Genomic DNA, 19,601 nt, shown 5'->3' on the forward strand with positions numbered 1-19,601 from the left:
GTTCTAAAATGTCCACATGTTTAAACCATTATCTTGTGTTATCTGTCCAGGCTGTCACAGGGGGCAGGGGGCTCAGGCTAGCCTGGCCCTTTCCTAGGACCCAAGACCAGGATTTGCCACTGAGTCTGGCCTGGGAGTGGTGCTGATGAATAGAGGTGGAGTCACCATAAATCAAAAATATAAAATAATAAAATTTTTTAAAAATCACCGAAAAATGGTTTGACTCAAGCGAAGGTGGGGACAGCCCCTCCACAGGGCTCCCTCCTCCAATAGCGCAAGAATAGAAACACAGAAAACTAAATTAAGGGAGGCAGCAGTTACCACCAGCCAAGAACATGCAACCACCCACTTCCACACTGACCACAGAGATTAGCAAAGCGGGAACCACTTTGCCCATTTTGTCTGATCCCCACCCCACGAAGAGCAGATGCTTCCAGCCCTGTTATCCCATCCAACCTCCTGCTATATGGCCAACGAGGCCAGGGAAGTGTCTCCTGAGAGGAGGGGTGACAGTGTCAGAAAGAAAAGACAAAGTCCAGAGTTAAGACTGTTGTGGGGGGAGGTCAGTCATTGCTACACAGCTAGGTGGTGCCCAGATTAATGACAGTGAAGGGGAAATAGTAGGAAGAAGGAAAAGTTAGCAAATGTTGGAGCCACAGTAAGAATGTGATCAGTTTGGCTTCTGATCTCAGCTCTTACTTGCTATGTTGCAGTCAAGCCCTGATGTACATCCTCTGCTTCCAGTTGTGTATTGGCAACACATAGGTGTTTTCCTTGGTTCAGATGTCTTTCTTGAACATTAGACTGGCATATCCAAATGCTGAGTGACACTTACTGCTTGTTCTTTCTGTTCCAAAGAAATCTCGGAGTCAGTCTGCCTACATTTCAACTCCTACCATTTTCTCCATAATGCTGCTTGTTTCCTCTCCTTGTATTCCCTAACTCTGTTAATGGTGTCTCTAATCTTGTGACCATAACTGAAACCATCAGATTCACCTTCTACGGATTGTTCTCTTCTCGTTAAACTTACCATGATTCTAATTTCATTGTTTACCCAAGCAACCATCCTATTCCAGTTGAATGAGGGGAACAACCTCATTGGTTCATTCGGCATTGACCTGACACATGCCAGGCTCTGTTCTAGGGAGAATCAGTGGTGCAAGAGAGCAGCACTCTCTGTCTCATGGAGCTTTCAGTCAAAGGGAGGAGGCAGAGGTCAAACAATTACATGTACCATTACTTGAGTATAACTATGATAACCTCTGCAAATAGGAAGTACAGAATGCTACTTCAATCTAAACTGAAGAACAGAAGTCTTCCTGGAGGAAAGCGACACTTGATTGTGACTGACTGTACCAGGGGCAGCAAGCAATCTGGGTAGAGCGAACGGTATTTGCAAAGGCCTGGAAGCGGAGAAGAGGTTGGGGCCTGTGACCAGTGGAGCTGGAGGGAACAATTTTAAGAGAAGTGTGGAGTAATGATGGGCTGGGAGACAGGCTAACATTAGTGCCTACAGGGCTTCACAGCTACTGAAGGGTTAAACAAAAGATCAACATAATTCAATTTTTAACTTTAAGAAGATCGGTTTGCTTTCTGTGGGTAACAGCAATTGGAAGCAGTAGGTAAGGCAAGACAATCGAAGAGGTGAGCATAGTGCTTCAGTGATGAAATGATGGTGGCTTTATGCAGGATGTTTAAAGATGAAGAAACGGTGGGAACAAGATAAATTTAGAAAGTAGTAGACTAAATAACGTGGCGAATGAAGGACTGAGGGGTTAAGGATGATGCCTGCTTTCTTCTGAGCTGAAGAACTGGGTATAAAGTGGAACTATTTACTCTCTAGTATCTTCTACCTTTAATCCAATTTTCATGCCATATTAACAAAGTAATCTCCAAAATGAAGCTTAATCCCATAACTTGCTGCTTAAAACCTTTCCATGCTTCTCCAGTATTGACAGGATAAAGATAACTCTGTTCTCTGTGATAAATAAAGGCCCTTCTAGCAAGCTCAAAGCTCGCGCATTCCAGTTATGGCTCTTATTTATTCTCCTATGCATCAGCCACACAGAATTAATCGTCATCCTCCAAATATTCCACACGAGGTCACATTCGCCTGTGTTTCTGTAAATGTCAACCAAAACTACTTTAGAATAGGAAAATCATAATAAATGTTAAACGCACAAACTACATCATGCACATTTTATTACATAATTGAATTCCGTGTAAAACAACTAGTCCATTTTTAATGAAGATACACCAGCAATTAACCTATTAGTACCGTTACACCTAATTATCTTTCTTTGGGTTCATTTTACACATCCAACTTCTGTTCAAAATCTCCCTCATTAACTCTTCATTTTTAATCCCTTTCACTTGTTTTTTTTTCTGTTTTTCAGTGTTTTTAAACTTAGTTCCACTGATGAAATTTGAAATACATTTCATAAAACGGGTTGCCAGAGCGTTCAATTTTGTTTCTGATTTAATCTTGACACAAAGCAATGAAGAAGCAATTTGCACCCTGGACTTCCTTATTCCCCTCTGTGGTTTCAGAAAGCTTTTCACACCTATTGTAATTCTGCCAAAAATTCGCCTTTTTAAAACTGCGCCCTTCCCCCACCGTCGGCTGTGGTCAGAAACTCTAGTAATTGCAAGCATTAACCACTAGATGGCACGGATGGGCCAATAGGGTGAAATGTTCTCTCGGGTCGCAGCTGAAACTGATGAGGTTCAAAATTAAGGTGGGTTGAAGTAGTAACTGTCAGCTAGGGAATATGGGTCAAGGCTTTTTTTTTTTTTTTTTTTTTTTTTTTTTTTAAAGGTACAATACTTGAAGAAAAATAAAATTTCTTCTTTTTCAGTAAGTACGACGTTTAGTGATAAAACCAGCCTCAGTTACAAGGCCTTTCAGCCTTACCCAGCCTCCACTCTTTCCACATTCTGCCGTCCCCCACTCCCACACTGACCCCTTTGGTGGTTCTCCAATCTTCCAGGGGGGCTTCCACCTCAGAGCCCAGCCCATGCACTTGCTCTTTCTTTTTAGGATAGCCCTCCCTCTCTTGCCCAAATGTCTGCATGGTTTTTGGCTTCACCGCCTTTCATCTTTGCTGAAATCTTGCCTTTTCAGGGATTTCCTGACTTCTCTCAAACACTCCTACACCTTCCTCTGTTTTAGTCTTCTCCAAAACGATTGCTGTACTTGTAACTTCTGTGTCTTTTTTCCTAGCCTTCTTATTTTGCAGTACTATTATTATTATTAACTTTATTGTTAGTTTATTGATTGCCTTCTCCTACTAGGATGTGAGCATCATGAAGACAATAATTCTTCTGTTTTGTTTCACTCCTAGAGCACTTTGTACTTAGGAGTCTAGCAAATGATAGGTGGATGCCTATGGATATACTCATATCTTTTAAGCCAAAAATTACCAAATACTTTTAAAAGTTCTATTTTGGGGGCACCTGGGTGGCTTAATCAGTTAAGCATCCCCCTTCCACTGAGATCATGACCTTGAGGTACTGGGATCCAGCTCTGCATAGGGCTCCCTGTTCAGCGTGGAGCCGGCACCTCCCTCCTCCTCTGCTCCTACCCTCTGCTTGTGCTCGCGCTCTCGCTCTCAAATAAATAAAAAATATATATATATTTTAAAAAGATCTATTTTTCCATTACCTCAGTACTGAAGATGACAGAAAATGAGGATGATTCTGCAAAGTACTGAGGACAGTGTTTAAGTGTGTGCATGTATGTGTTTAAGTGAGCAGTAAGTTAACAATATTCAGTTAGGAAAAGTAAGAGAGGGAGGTTAACCTATTATAGGTTAAATTACTATAGTTTACTTAAAAATTAACAAAAATGGGTTTCCAAGGTACAAGGTATTGACAAAGGTTGAGTTTTGTAGGGCTGTGTTCGACTTGGTAAGAGTCCATGGAACCCTGTCCAGAATTATCCAGTGTGATCTGTATATATCCAACCACAGCGATCAATTATTAATTTCTATTTCCCTAATGAAAATCAGTATGGCCTACCTCAACCAGACCAAAAACAAAACAAACAAACAATATCACAGTAATTTTTCAAACTTAAAGAGGTCAAGAAATTTGTATTCCTCCACCATCAATTCATAGCGCTTTGGATTCATTGTGCTTCTTATAGATGGAAACACAGTACACAAGTAATAAGAAAGGAAGATGATAAGGGAATCATATACTCAGATTTGCAAATCTGTAGGATTTTCAGTGTTTTAGTAGTAATGTCAAATCCCATCTGCTTTAAATAATTCAACAAAGGTCATTTGGCACTCATTGAAGATTATATCTTTGAAGAGTTTAGTTCAGAAAACAGGTGTATTTATGCTCATACCAAAAGAAAAACAGCCTAGATATTAAATCAGAATTTATTTTCTTCCACATCAGGTTTATGAAGTCCCCAGTAGTAGGAAACTTTCTTCTCTTCTCAGTGCATCTTACGGAATTCATTCATTCTCCAGATATTTATTGAGCACTCATAATGTCCCTATACCTTGTAAAATATAGCACATAAAGAAAATGAACAAAAATAATCAGGGTCTCTTAGCTACCAAGATGGTGAGGGAGACGATAAGAGGAGAAATTGTAATACACTGGGATGCCCACTATGATCTGAGAAGTCCTGGTTGCTCTAGGAGTACTTTGGGGGAGAGTATAGCAGCGGCAGATTTCCAGAAGGGATGTCCAAGGATAATTAGGAGTTGGCCAGTGAGGAAGGGGAAAGTGTGCCTTGGGAACCACAGGCAGCAAAGAGAACCTGGTATATCCGAGAAATTGGGAATCAGTCAGAATGGCTACAAATGGTACAAAGTTGGGGATGAGTAGAGGTGGGTATTACTGAAGGGGCAGGGGTGACGATGGTAAGAAACTAGGAGTTTGAATTTAAGGGCAGGGGAAGTTTATTATAATGTGTTGGATGCTATACATACAGTTTGGGGAATGGATTGAAGGAAAGTGAGACTGAAGGCGGGGACTGTGACAATCTTAATGGGGTAATTAGGGAAAGGGCATGACATGACGGGAAGTGCCAAGGGGGAGGGAAGCAAGTGGTTCAAAAATCTATCTAGGACAGAGAATGGGCTCAGCTCCATGGATGGATGCAGGAAGTGAGGAAGAAAGAGAAATAAAAGATGAAGGTCAGGTGCCCAGGAAGAGTGACTGCTGTGCCACAGCTTCAGTTAGAGCAGTTGAGGAAGATATTGGTTAGGAGGATAGATGCTGAAAATAGTTTTTGAATTTGAAGTATCTGAGCCCCTCTTGGTATTATCAAAAAGGTAGTTGGTGTATGGAACTAAAGCTCAAGACAAAAAGATAAGTTAAAGAGAGAGACTTGGGTTAAGTTTTTGTTTTTTGGTTTTTTTCCCGGTTCAATGTATATTTTATAAATTAGAAAATACACAATTAGCTCACATCACTCTGTATGCTCAAAATAAAAACATATTATTGTAGGGCAATATGAAGGACTCTTGTTTTTTGTGCCAACAGCAACTCTGTTCATCAGCTGAAAGATCCCACTGTTTGCTATCGCTAGTGCAAAGATATAAAAACCCATTTGTAAGATACAACTGTACTTGAAGTCACAAGTACGTAGTTAGCATGCTATCTTAAAACAAGGTAACAATTACCTAGTGATTAGCTGTTAATCTGTCTATTCAAACTAATTTTCTGTCTCTTAAAAATAGCAAAAATTATACAGACTTAACTCAATTTGATGTGGAAAATTAGTTTTCACCCTTATGCTAGAATTTCAGCATTAAAGAGAAATTGATTCTACACTGTAGAGTTGGCATGCAGGAAAAAAAAAAAACAAAAAAAGAAGGAAGGAAGGAAGTAGAGGAGAGGGGGGAGGAAAAACCCATACACTACGCATGACCCCAATTTCAAATTTCACTTGTTGGCAATTTATTAATTCTTATGTTGGGAGAATTCCTTGTGCTGGGGGATGCGGAGGTGAATGAGATAGATCTGGTCTCTGTGCTCACATAGCTTACAGCTCTAATTTCAGCAGGGGAACACACCCATGGGAAGAATTCACGGTGCTGCTAAGGTCTGAGGGGAAAAGAGGGGCGCTTATGGAACACGTTTTGTAATAGCATTCCTCACATAGAAATGGTTTTTATCAGTGTCAAGTTGAAACAATGTAAAATTGTAACAGCAATATGTACGCATCATGTATCACTGTGACTTAGGCACTCTTCCTAGTGCATTACATTTTTAAATTCATCTTATTCTCATAATAAGAATGAAGTAGATACAATTGTTATTCTCTTTTTAAACACGAGGAAACCAAGGAATTAGAAAAATCACTGCTCGAGGAGGTGGTCCGTAGACCTGTGTCAATCAAACAAGACTCTCGATCCATTCTCTGAGAATCTTACAGTATCACCAAGCATTTGTTGTTGTGGTAAACAAGGTATTTATATATCTTGCAAAAGTTTATCTTTAAGTCTTGGAGGTAGCAAACCACAAACTTTAAATTCATTAGCAGACAATGTGTGTTGCATTGCCTGTTTGAGGACTGGATGGTGTTTATACATATATACCCTAGAAAAAAATCTGAAAACTTAGTTTTAATCCTGTACTTCAATTTAGCAGACAAGGTCACTCTAATTCCAACCTGTTAAAAAGATTAATAATAATAATTATTATTATAGCTAACTTTAATTGTGAGGAATAGTTCTAAGTGGCTATTTACTAACCTCAAGTAAGACAAGTTTTATATTGGGTACGCTGCTAGAGCATTGCATTTATTTGCCTTTCTATATTATCTTAGGAACTGTCGAGGATAACCGTGCTTCATCAGCTTTTCCAGGTCATGGCACATGTAGAAAATGATAACATGTGGAGGCACACTAGGGTAACGGGCAAGACTACTGGAGGCTGGAGGCTGCCGGCCACATCCTCCTGTCTTGCCAGCTGCCCTGAGGCCTTCAGAATCTCTATTTGTTTATACCTGGGACCAGTCCTAGCCTGACAGGTGGCTAGGAGACAGCCTTGAGGAGCTCTGGTCTAAAGGTATGTGCAGGGCTGAGATTTGGGGAAATCGAGGAACTCGATATGAAAATACTTATTTTTCTTACCTCCAACATTGCAATGATTTATTTCTAAAGAAGGAAAGCTCCTGCCACAAATTGTAACTACAAAACAAAAATAGTATGTGTGTTAAAAATGTCTATTCAAATTCTACCTAGGTAAACTAACAGCATTTTGAGAGAATAAAATGATTATAAAAGGTAAGGAATTACTATCATAGTCATTTTGAAGTTTTCATTCACAATCTTTTACACAAATTGTTGTATTTTGTATTGTATATTGTACCTCATACAAATGGTCCCATTACAATGTTTATGATATAGAATAAAAATTTTCAAAAGAGCATGTGTCTAGTGGTCTACATTCAACTAGGCTCAATGCAGAGAAAGGGATTTAGGAGTCTGAAAGTAGATAACTCATCTGTAATGAGCTGGAATTCTAGCTAAGAGATATAATAATAGGTAACAGTAAAATGTAATAACAATACCTAATAAGGGAAGCACAAAGCAAGTCTATAGAGGTTCAAAGAAGAAAGCACTCATGCAATTGTGGGAGAAATAAGAATGATTAAAGGAGGAGACAGCTTTTAATGGGTTAAGCTCCCAAGATGCTCCCATGTTAGCGGGTGAAGGTGGAGACAGGACCGGGACTGGATGGGAGCCCAGGTGAATAAGTGCAAGCAGCAGAGTAGGGACAGAATGTGTGCTTCCATATCCAGGAATCAGGGATGGGATCCGTTATGTTCTGTACATGTTTTATAAATGAGTAGAGGGTGATGACCCTTGAAAGATAATCAACTGATAGACGGGGATACTAGAATCCCAAGGATTCCAATATGCACTGAATTGGGCAAGTAATGAGGAGTCATAGCATTTTATTTTTCTTTTTAAGCAAGTGAGTCCATGACTAAGGTCCAAAAGCAGAGAAGAATCAGATAAACTTGTGTGGAAGAGATTAGAAAAGGTGGATGCTGCAATAAAATGGTTAATGGACAAAGATGACCTGGACTAGAATTATTTAGTAATTTCAATTACCTATAGCATTTTATAATTTTATACATGAAATGATCCCCTGAGCACATCTTATTATCCCCAGTTTGTATATGAGGACACTGAGACCCAAAGCCAAACTTTGACTCCACATCCCAGGCTCTTAATGTCTCACTGACCCTCCCCGCTAGCAGGTGGTGTTCAGGGGAAGAAAAAAGCAGGGTCACTGAAGGAAGACTTGATGGCGGTGGAATCTGTCACTAAGAAAGGTAAGAAGTAGAAATTACTTCAGATGACAAGACGGATTTGGCGGTCAGACAGAAAAACTCTTCTGGTGACACTGAGGATGACTGGCTAACCCAGCTGGAAAGCTCTGTCAGGTGTTTGCAGGAGAGGAGACCTAATGATGCAGATTTGTGGGTGCTTCTCACAAGTGATAGCTGAAGAGAGGGAGAGAGAGAGAGGACTTTGCCAGGACTTCCCCAGGGTGGGGAAATGAGGGGACGGGACAGAACAGTGATGAATAATGTAGGTAGAATTATTACCCAGCAATGGATTTGAAGTCAAGAATAAGGGGGGGGGAGAAAGAGAGAGAGAGAGAGAACAACCAAGAACACCAGGGGCAGGATCTTAGGGTCATTTGTAAGTCAGAACATGCAAGGAGTGGGAAATAAGTGAGGATGAGAAATGTCAAGGACTAATAATAATTATATATATTATATATAATATATATAGTAAAAATAATAATAGTGTCTTGGTAAACTTTAAACCTAAAAAGCAGTTTTACTAATTGCCTTAATTTTAATTGTATTAAGTGGTTCCGAACACACATTTATTTTTATTTTAAAACAATGTCAGATGAAATGAAGAAATAAAAAAATAGTAAAAAGTGCTGCTTAATTTTTCTCTTTCAATTTGAGAATGATCAGCATGTTGCCAAATATTTCTAAATTGGACCAGGTAGGGTAATAGAAGATTACAATAAATTGCTTTTTTAGGTTTCTGCCATGACAGAAGCTGTGAAAGTTTTCCCAAAGTCTTATCTGACGAGCAACCCGATAAGACAAATTACGACAATTATTAACTCCATAGTAACAGGTTTGAATAATGAACATGTGATACTTTCTCGTATACACATTGATTATTTTAGACCCCAGTAGGTCTTCCTTAATTCTGCCTATAAAATTTAGCTGATTTGTTGCAGAACTGTGGACTGGAGTAGGTAATAAAACCCATGTTTTTCAGGAGGATCAGATGCTTTCTTAGATATTTATTAAGCAATAGGTGATCTCTCTTGCCTATGGGGTATCTTCAAGTTCTGATTTATTTCCCTACTTTTTAGAATGTATCTGAGGTGACCTGGCAAGAACAAATACCTAGTGCCACCTGCTGTCAACAAAGAACTCGGAGGTTGGTTTTAGGTGAGTGACGGGCGTGAACGCTTGGGTGCAACAATGTTTGCAATGTCCCAAAATCTCTAGTGAAAACATTTGCCTAAACCTTTAGAAACTGAACAAGTAAGAATATAATTACAGGATAAGCATAGGACATCTGATAGAAAAATAAAAATCCTAACAGAGTCGGGGCTTTTTAAAACCACTATTAGTGATTACCCTTGTGGTTTGGAATGAAAAATGTATGTGATTTGTATATGAGTATTTCAGTACAGAGTAGTGTACTTTTTTTTCTCTTTAGAAATGTAAATTTTACACTCACATATTTGGGTTTCTTTTTTTTTTTTTTTAAGATTTTATTTATTTATTTGACAGAGAGAGAGATCACAAATAGGCAAAGAAGCAGGCAGAGAGGGAGGAAGAAGCAGGCTCCCCACTGAGCAGAGAGCCCGATGTGGGGCTCGATCCCAGGACCCTGGGATCATGACCCGAGCCGGAGGCAGAGGCTTTAGCCCACTGAGCCCCCCAGGCGCCCCCATATTTGGGTTTCTAATAAGGATTATGTTTGGCTTAAAAATACAGTGGTCCATACAATTTAGAAGACTGACTAATTAACTTGTTAAACTTGTCTCTATCAAAGACAGATGTAGCGATGGTGATTAATTCACCACTCCTCCAAATGGGAACTGAGGGAAGAATAAGTCTGTGTGAGCTAGGACCTCATCCTGCTCTCTGACACTTGTCCCCCCCAACTCCGAATACTATATACCTGGGTAAGTAGAAAGTAGCAAACAACCTTGGAGATTAAGAGGCAGTGAAAATGTCCTCCTGAGGAGGGAGAGAGTGGCTGGGGATGGGATGGCAGGACCACATAAGGGCTCTGTCCTGGCAGCACATTACTTTATAGCAAACGTGGTCCAGTGATACTCAAGTTGCTTCCTCTGCTCTCCATGGAACAGGAACAACAGAATTGAAGAACTGAAAATCCGAAAATGAGTCAATCATCTCATTTTGTCCACAACGACTAGTTAACAGTCGTATTTTTTTTTAAGTGGCAAGTATAAAGAGATCTTATTTTGGCTGAACAATGAGTTGGCTAGGGAGACTTGACATGGTTTGTCTGTATTAATTGATCACAGGAACAATCCTTCAGTATTTATGAAGTGGTATAAACAAAATAAAATTCTGCAATCTTGTTCAGGAGATATCTCAATTTTGACCACTGTAGGTGAGGCAGAAGTCAGGTTTCCACTCTTCTGTTAATTTTATCACCTAGCTTTTATTCATTTGCCTATTTATTTATTTACTAACTTACTTATTTTTACTATAGACCAGTGCAACAACCCAAAGGGTGATCTGCAGTATCATCAACAACACCTAAGTGTTTGTTAGAAATGCAAATTTGAAGGCCCATACGGGACCTACTGAATCAGAACCTATGGGGGTTTGGTTTTAACCAAACTGTTTTAACAAGCTCTCTGGGTGATTTTTAGGTCTGCTAAAATTTGAAAGCACGTGTCTGGACAATGAGTACAAGATCTCAAAATAAGCAAGCTTTGTGATTCTTCCTACCAAAGCTAAATAAAACAAAATCACTCAGAAACCAAATAAAATCTTCCTTGGTCTCCAAAGAAAGCATATCCCATTGGACAACAATCTTATAGAGATAAGAAATATCAATCCCAGAATGGCATTTTCTCTTAAATAGGTGGCAGCGGGGGTAGGAGAGGAGTTTATAGTCACCTTATTACAGAGCACAAATTCAAATATGAATGCAGTACAATGTTCAAGACAAGTTTGGGATTACAAACATTACTGCTGACTGCCTTTGGTACGAATGAATACTTATGATTTAAATATCACAATCATTGCTACGTTTCTGGTGTAAGTTGCTATTACTGGGTACATTCATGATATGGCTCTTATTTCCCAAGTTTTTCTCAGCACATTCTTCCTGTAGGCCTTACTCACCATTTGCAGATAAAGCAAGTGTAACTCCAAAAGGACATTTTATGTATAAATTAAGTTTAACTTCTACCTGTGAATGGTATGACCCAACTAGCATTACTCTTAATGACCAAAGAATAATAGATCCAAGAACTGGAGCTCCAGGAATATCCAGCTCCTCCCCTGGGAACAGAGGAAGGAGGTTCCCAGGAAGCCTACAAGTTTACACAGGCTTAATTTATCAGCAACATCTGTCTTCTGAAGGATATTAACCAGGGAAATATTGGGGGGGGGGGGAATGACACAGAGCCTAAAAATAGTATGTTTTCACATTGTAGCAACACAAAATCAGAGAAACTATTACCTTCCTACTATTTTAACCCTAAAAGTCTGGGGATGTATGATGAGATGGAGATCAATGAAATCATTATTTGGTGAATTTGACCAATTTAGAAGTTAGGCAACTTAATTGCCTCCCCATAGCTACTCTATTCCTCAACTAACAGTATTTAAAATATATATCTATAGTTTTTTCATCCCTCTAATTCTCTTTTCTTATGAAGACAAAAATAACATCATACTTTTGGTAATGATGCTCTTCTTCATATATTTACTCTATTTTCCAATAAAAAAAATCTTATTCTCTTTGGGAAAATATTTTTCATTTTCCACTTTCAGTAGACATCGTAACAGCTTTTGATTAAATCCAGATGATTAATCATTATTTTCATTAATTATCCAGACAAAGATGTGTGTATATTATACTTCTCCTTCCTGACAACACAGGGTCTCTTGGCAAACTTGATTAATTTGTTTTGCATCCAAATTAAGTGAAGCATAGAAATAAATACTAGTAGTTTCCAACAATCTGAAGAAAAATTAAGGATAAACAGTTTGAAAAATAATATTAGGAAAAAAATACATTGTCTTAAAAGAAACATTTTTTGAGGTTTTGTCAGTGACAAAAATAGAAAAATGCCTTAGTAACTGTTGAGAAAATTTCAAAGTTTTCTCAACTTACATTGTCAAAATGTAAATTTGGAGCAATGTAAAGATGGAAATTAGGATTGCTTCTTATCATTTTGAATTCACATGGCCTAATGAATTAACAAAATTAATTTTAGATCTTTTTTAAGCTGTAAACCTTATTGACATGTCATTACTCTCAGAGTCCAGTATGCTGGACACAAAAATAATATATATTGACCACAGAGAAGCAATTGTGTAAGAGGTTGAAATGCCAATATATAAATCAAATCCACTATGGAAAACTGAGTTATTTATAAATTCCACCCTCTTGACAAAATAATGTGGGAATGAGATGACTGCACACAGAAAAGATAAAGAATAAATAGAAAGGAAATCTTTCTTTATCTTGGTAAAAACACTCTATACAGAGGCAGAGGCACATTTGAAATTAATAGTCACGTATAATTTTTAATGGAAAATGCTGATTCAGTTTAGGACATTACCTTGGTAATATAGTAACTCATTTTACCCCTGTATAAGCACTCATTTAAGAATTATTTAGCTGATTCAGTAATTCATTTTAATTAGAAAATGTTATTTATATACTTGGTGATTTCAGGGGATTTCAAATCATATTACTGAAAACGGTAAAATGAAAATGTTAAGGTTAATACCAAATATTTTATATATATATATATATATATACCACAAAATATATCATCAATATATAATATCATATATATAAAAATATATGGGTTTATATGATGATTTTTCACACTGCCTTAAATCATGAAAGCCAGCAAACAAAACTAGGGTATAAGGTGTAACATCCTTTTAATAAATAAAAATGTAAAATGTTTTCTAAACAGCAGGTGGCAATCTTTGTAAATTTGATTGCAGCAACACCATTTTAACTCTATATATGCAGATGAAAGACATTTTTAAAAGACCAGTTACGAACCTTGGTATGTTCACACTAGTTTACGTAGCTTCAAATATTAAAAGGGTCTTATTTAGTTATGACTACTGCCCTAATAAAATTTCTTTCTGGTTATATACGTGTTCTTATTTAAATGATTCTTAAGGCTTATGCACCTCATGAGGAATTTCACAGTACTTATGTTGTGTAGGTCTCCTCAACAAAATCCTACTTGCTGGTTCCTTCACACATATCATTCTGAATGATGTGGCCTTAAGAATTGACAAAGCTAATTCTAGATCTTTTCTAAGCTCTAAAAAAAATCCTACTGACATATTGTTACTCTTAGTCCAGTTTCTACTGACATTAGTGTTGGACTGTAAGAAGTCTAGAATTCAGACTATGGAGAAATACAAAGTTTTGACTCAGGGTTCTCTCTCAGAATGCCTTTATTTTTTTTTTTTTTTTTTTTTGTTTGTTTGTTTGTTTTTAAAGATTTTTTATTTTTATTTATTTGACAGACAAAGATCACAAGTAGGCAGAGAGAGAGGAGGAAGCAAGCTCCCCGCTGAGCAGAGAGCCCGATGCGGGGCTTGATCCCAGGACCCTGAGATCATGACCCGAGCCAAAACAGCGGCTTTAACCCACCAAGCCACCCAGGCGCCCCATTGTTAGTGTTGTTTTGTTGTTGTTGTTTTCTAAATTGATGTAGTCATGTTTGGTAGAGCAGAAATCTATTGCTTTTTGAACCGAAAAGGAAACTCAACAGCTCTTCTCTCCATACCTTCCGGAACCGGAAACAGAGAGATAAGCTAGCTTGCCCACAAAGCATTAGTAGCAGCAAAAGGACTGTAATAGGGTCTTCGAATTCTGTAAGTTCTGCATTCCTTTATACACAGCTGTGACACTTAGAAATTTCATCTTATCATTTTTCTAGCATGTTTATAGCAACTTTGCCTATGATATCATTCTAAAATCCTAATTTTAATTTATTTATTGAATCTTCAGTGTGTCAATACTATTTTACGAAATGTATGCATAATTTGGAAGGAATCTTTGTCATAAATGATTTCTTAAAAATATATGATCAATAATCTGGGCAATTTTTGACTTTTCTTTTTTTTCTGTGTTTATATGTAAGATCCTTTATTGTAACAGCATTTCCATTCTTTCTCTACTAATTGAGACCTCATGTTTTCATTTCAAAATGTGTTCCTCATAGGAGAAAATGGCACAAGGGCAAGGAAAGGAAATGGGCATGTCCTAAGTCCTACATGGAGACAAATTAACAGCAGAATTTAAAAGGTTCTGAATTCCAACATCATCTCTTTATTTTCTCACTTAGCTAACACTTAGGTCTTTCTATTTCTACTATAAATTATAGAAGGCGACTGGTTTTGTGTTCTCAGTAAACAAATATTTCATGAACGTAGGGAAAAAAATAGTACCCCAAACCAATTTCAATCCTATCTAGCCATGTTACTGTTCAGTGTGGCTTCTTTTGTATTATTACATTTTTCAATGGGATTTTGCAGCAAATAACTTAAAAACCCATGGAAGAAATAGTCTAGGACACATACACAGAGGAAACCCCAAATATTATGGAGAAAGTAAATTGCTACTCATCGTTAGTGGTCCACTGCCCTTAATGATGGGAATTTTAAACCTTTTTTTTTTGTTGTTTTTTCCAGTAACAAAACGCTTCCCTGGAGATCATGTCAGTTCGTTCTTACCAGGACATCGTTGCTCACTGCATCTTCTCACTTCTTCTCCGGCGCCTTCACACTGCTGCCCTGTGACTGCTGCACCCTGACAAGTCCTCATTCGCCTTTCCCAGCCTCCATCACAGGACTTGGAACATCCGCTCCAATGACCCCACTGATTCCACTGACCATTGGCTGAAAGAAATGTGTCGTGGTGAATGGCAGTAGCCTACTGCAACTGTTTGGAGAATTTTAAAATCTGAGGACCGTTACTGTTTGTTCAACGTTTATTAATCTACCACTATGAATAAACCCTACTCAAACATTCAACTTGCTAGTCAAATACAGAGCACTATGATTAACTCATATTTATATAAGTTTGTCAGAATCTTCAAAGAGACACTGAAACTTACTTGTAAAAAGTACCAGTTCAGTGCTCAACCTTATCAACTCCATCTATTTTTAATCTAAGCATCTCCAGAATTTTGTTGCTTTATTAGTGTAACATAGAATAGAATGAACTCTGGTACCACTGGCTTCATTTACCAGAAATACATAATTATCTAAGTATTCCATGACTGTCTGGCATGGTTCTATCACATTTTATAAAGGGCAGGCATTCTTTAAATGTAGTAATCGGGCCTCACCTGTACACTCGGGGTTATAGCACTCTCGGCTTTCCGCCCACGGCCCTCGGCATTCAGAGCCCCCGTGAGCTGCTGCAGTACACTGCCGGCTTCTCTGCTGGGTCCCATTCGAGCATGTCACTGAGCACTGACTCCATGAACTCCACTCTTGCCACTGTCCATCAACTGCCAAAGCAGAAAGAGAAACAGTGTAAGGAGATGTTCCAATAGAGAAGACTGTACAGAAACTACAAAGTAAAATTAACCCCAGAGGTGAGTCCCAACCAAGAGACACTAAGTGAATACAATGGAAAGTCATAGGCATTAATTTTTTACTATCCCCCCAAACTACTATTAACTTATTTTCTCACTTCTACTTCCTTTTATGTATCCAGTATCTCTCTCTCTCTCTTTTAAGATTTTATTTATTTATATGAGAGAGAGAGAGAGAGATGAGAGGAGAGAAGTAAACAGAAGTAGCAGACTCCCGGCTGAGTAGGGAGCCTGATGTGGGACATGATCCCGGGACTCCAGGATCATGACCCTAGCCAAAGGCCATTGCTTAACCAACTGAGCTACCCAGGTGCCCACCAGTCTTTTGAGCCACTTATTGCTTCAAAATATTTACTGATTACTCAACAATGCAAGACCTTGGACTAGGAGAGGAGTACACAGCAGTGAACACAGTAAATACTGATCAAGAACTTATAAAGCTCGTGGTTTAAAGAAGGAACCTCTCTGATGAATTAAGCAATTAATTAAATGTTAAATAAATTATGTAACATTACTTCAAAGGATAATTTCAAGACAGTAAGAGATTAGATGGCCTGGGGAGTCTTCCTTGACCAAGTGAAGTTTCAGATAAGCCTTGCAGAATATTGAGGAATAATGTATAGATGTTACGAGAAATACAGAATTTTAAAGAGTATGAATTCCACCCTCAAAAATCTTGTCATTTAGGAGAAGAATTACATTATGCACACAAATAAGTAAATAAAAGGTTAAAAGGAGTAACAACATGGCACAGGAAAGCTTTCAGAGGATGTATCACAATGACTTAGAGTGACTATGCTAGCTTAATATGGTGAGATTTGGACAATTTACAAAGGAGGCAGCATTCACAAAGGCATAATTCCACAGACCACAAAATGCAAGTACACAAAGGAATTGGGCAAAAATATTTACTCAATTTAGAAAGCATAAACTAGAATGTAAGTGTTATAAATGCACTCATATATGACTGTCTGCTTTTTCCTATATTATTCCATGGTTCTTAGTTTCCTTACAGTGAAAGACAATTCACTATAAATCCAAAGTTCCAACATAAGATAATACTGCTGTGAAAACCTATCCACCCATCCAAACAAACGAAAAAGCTTGGCAGAACATATGTAAGTGCTGTCAACCTAATTTCAGGCCTTGCAGGTAGCTATTAACAAGGAAGATTGTTTAATAGTATCTAGCTGTACTTAATAAACCTTTTGTGAAATTAAAAATCACAAAATGCCAACTTAATCATCCCATTGATATAATTATAGCATTTTACTTTATAAAAGTACGTGATAGACTCTTACTGGCCATGTATTCCATTCACCAGACAAACAAGAAAAGGCTAGCGAATCGATGGAATTTTATAAGTTGTCCATTTCTTCTCTAGCTTGGCTTTGGAGATGAGTGCATTTTTCATTTCAGAACTTTGTCTCTCAAAGAAAATACTTATTGAGCTTGCATTATAAAACCTTACTATTCTAGACATTATTAGAAGAGTGTAAAAAATAAGATTCATACATGCACCTTACCCTCTATTGGCAAAAGAATGTACAGGTATTCAATTTTTGAAAACATTCAGAAAGCAGCACATAAACAAAGATGAATTAGGAGATTTCAACCTGATTCAATGTTAAGTGACTAGAATAAAGGAATATGTGATATCCTTGAGAATTCTGGTTTGAGGTAAACTTGTAGTTTTTAAAAATTTTTCTTTTTAATTTAAAAAAATTTTTATTGATTTATTTGACACAGAGAGACACAGCAAGAGAGGGAATGCAAGCAGGGGGAGAGGGAGAGGGAGAAGCAGGCTTCCCTCGGAGCAGGGAGCCTGATGTGGGGCTCTATCCCAGGACCCTGAGATCATGACCTGAGCCAAAGGCAGACACTTAACGACTGAGCCACCCAGGAGTCCCTCTTTTTAATTTTTTAAATAAATGTAACAGTTACAGACTCACTGGCAAAGAAGACAGGATAAGTCTTTCTGGCTAAGATGTAGAGTCAGGTATGAGTAAGTCAAATGTGGAAATCAAAGAGAAGATAATTTGGCAGGGTGCTGTATTATTGGTGAGGAATAAGAAAAGATCTTGCTGAAAAGAGATTAGGAAAAATGAGAATATTTGCAAAGTGTTTTGCTCAATAGGCTTTTCCTGAAAGAAGACTTTGCATCACCACTATATACATATATATATACATATATTTAAATTCATACATTTGTAGCATTAGTTGTTCAGTCCTTTCTACCAATATATACATTTTATGTATTTTGATTAAAGTTCAAGATTGAGTTAACATTAGACATTTGAGCGACATTTTGAGGTCCCTTTTATGATCCTCATTACCATAAACATCAACAAAACATGTCTATTAGGTACATAAGGTTTTGCTTATAAAGTTAGTTACAGAAAAGATATGGCAATGAAATTGAAGACATATCAAGTGGACATTTCTGGTGTTCTATTTTACATTCAGAACTAGAAGTTCCTTTTCTTAAACATTAACTGCACCATTATGAAAAACTCGGTTTGACAAAGTAACTGAGGAAAAAGAGAAAAACTCAATATTCCTGCAGAGTGATTAGTCAAAGAGACTGGGAATTTTTCTCAATGAAAAATTGAGAAGTTAGAAACAGAGAGATATTTCAATTTAATTTAAAGCATTAGACAATGGACATGTACACATGAATGTATGTCTTTTAGTGCCAAATGTGGGGCATTGTTTTATTTCTCTTTTTTTCCAGTCTAATATCCTAGAATTAAAAAAAAAAAAAAAACATCAGTAATTGTGTTAGTTTTAGGGAAATCAGCCCAAAGGCCTTTCAGGAAATGGGAGTGTTATTTTACTGAATTGGGAAAAAGTGGAGGATTTTTGAGAAGTGGAAATTTAGAGTTCTGTCTTAGACATTTAAGCATTTCCAAGAAGGACATACACATTATATGGCATAAGTGTTGAGATGTTTAAAAATAAAAACCATTCATCATGTGATCTATTTAATATATTTTTTATGACCATTTATCTAAGTACTGCAAGAAATGAAGGGCCTGGTTTTTTGTTTGTTTTTATCTGATGCTTATCTTAATCCTTCAGCCCTTGTATTCAGATTTGCTTTCCACTTGGTTGAGCATGGAGACAACAGAGAAAATCAAGGCTTCTCCTTACCACCCACCCCCACCCCTGTGTACCACAGACTTCCAGCATTTGTCAGAGATACACCCCAGAATCACTGCAAACCCCCAAATCTGAAAATACTTCAAAGCTTTCTGTCTAAATCTGTGTTCCTATTGAAAGATGACTAACATCTTGTCATTTGGTCAGAAAAGTGTTACCAATAATTTGGGAAAATGGAAACATTCCAGACCTCTTCTTGGAGCTTTCTAATGCACTCCTAGGTAAAGATTTACGAAGAAGCTACACCGTGACTCTACTAGAGTCTGGGAAAACTGTGGTGATAAAGACCCACTGAGCTCTATTGTCAAGGAACATATACTCTCAGAGAGTGGTGGGACAGCTGATAAACAAATAAATGAATGAGCAAGAGTTTCAGCCAGGAGTTTTATAAGGGCGACAAGATGAATGAGAGCAATGTGATAGGGTATGCTCAGCCATGCCTCTCAGAAAAAAAAAAACACACCAGAGCAGAGTCCTGAGTCACCAACAGAGGCAGAGATGTGAAGATTGGTGAAAATCCCTACACAAGAGCCAAGTCCTGAGGTCAAGAAAGTTTTGTGTATTCC

General features: G+C 37.7%; 1 protein-coding gene across 4 annotated transcripts in view; it reads right to left on the bottom strand.

Moving 5' to 3' along the window:
* ADGRB3 (adhesion G protein-coupled receptor B3) overlaps positions 1 to 19,601 on the bottom strand; it is a 726,064-nt gene that overhangs the window by 403,341 nt on the left and 303,122 nt on the right. For all 4 annotated transcript variants that reach the window (XM_045069381.1, XM_045069382.1, XM_004769290.3 and 1 more), the window contains 2 exons: positions 15,622 to 15,786; positions 15,005 to 15,169 (listed from right to left, as the gene is read on the bottom strand). In XM_045069381.1, coding sequence (XP_044925316.1) covers positions 15,005 to 15,169; positions 15,622 to 15,786 — 330 coding nt within the window. The remainder of the gene's footprint in view (positions 1 to 15,004; positions 15,170 to 15,621; positions 15,787 to 19,601) is intronic.

The sequence above is a fragment of the Mustela putorius genome, unplaced genomic scaffold (genome assembly GCF_011764305.1).
Source record: "Mustela putorius furo isolate JIRA1106 unplaced genomic scaffold, ASM1176430v1.1 tig00003927_pilon_pilon_pilon, whole genome shotgun sequence".
NCBI lineage: Eukaryota > Metazoa > Chordata > Mammalia > Carnivora > Mustelidae > Mustela > Mustela putorius.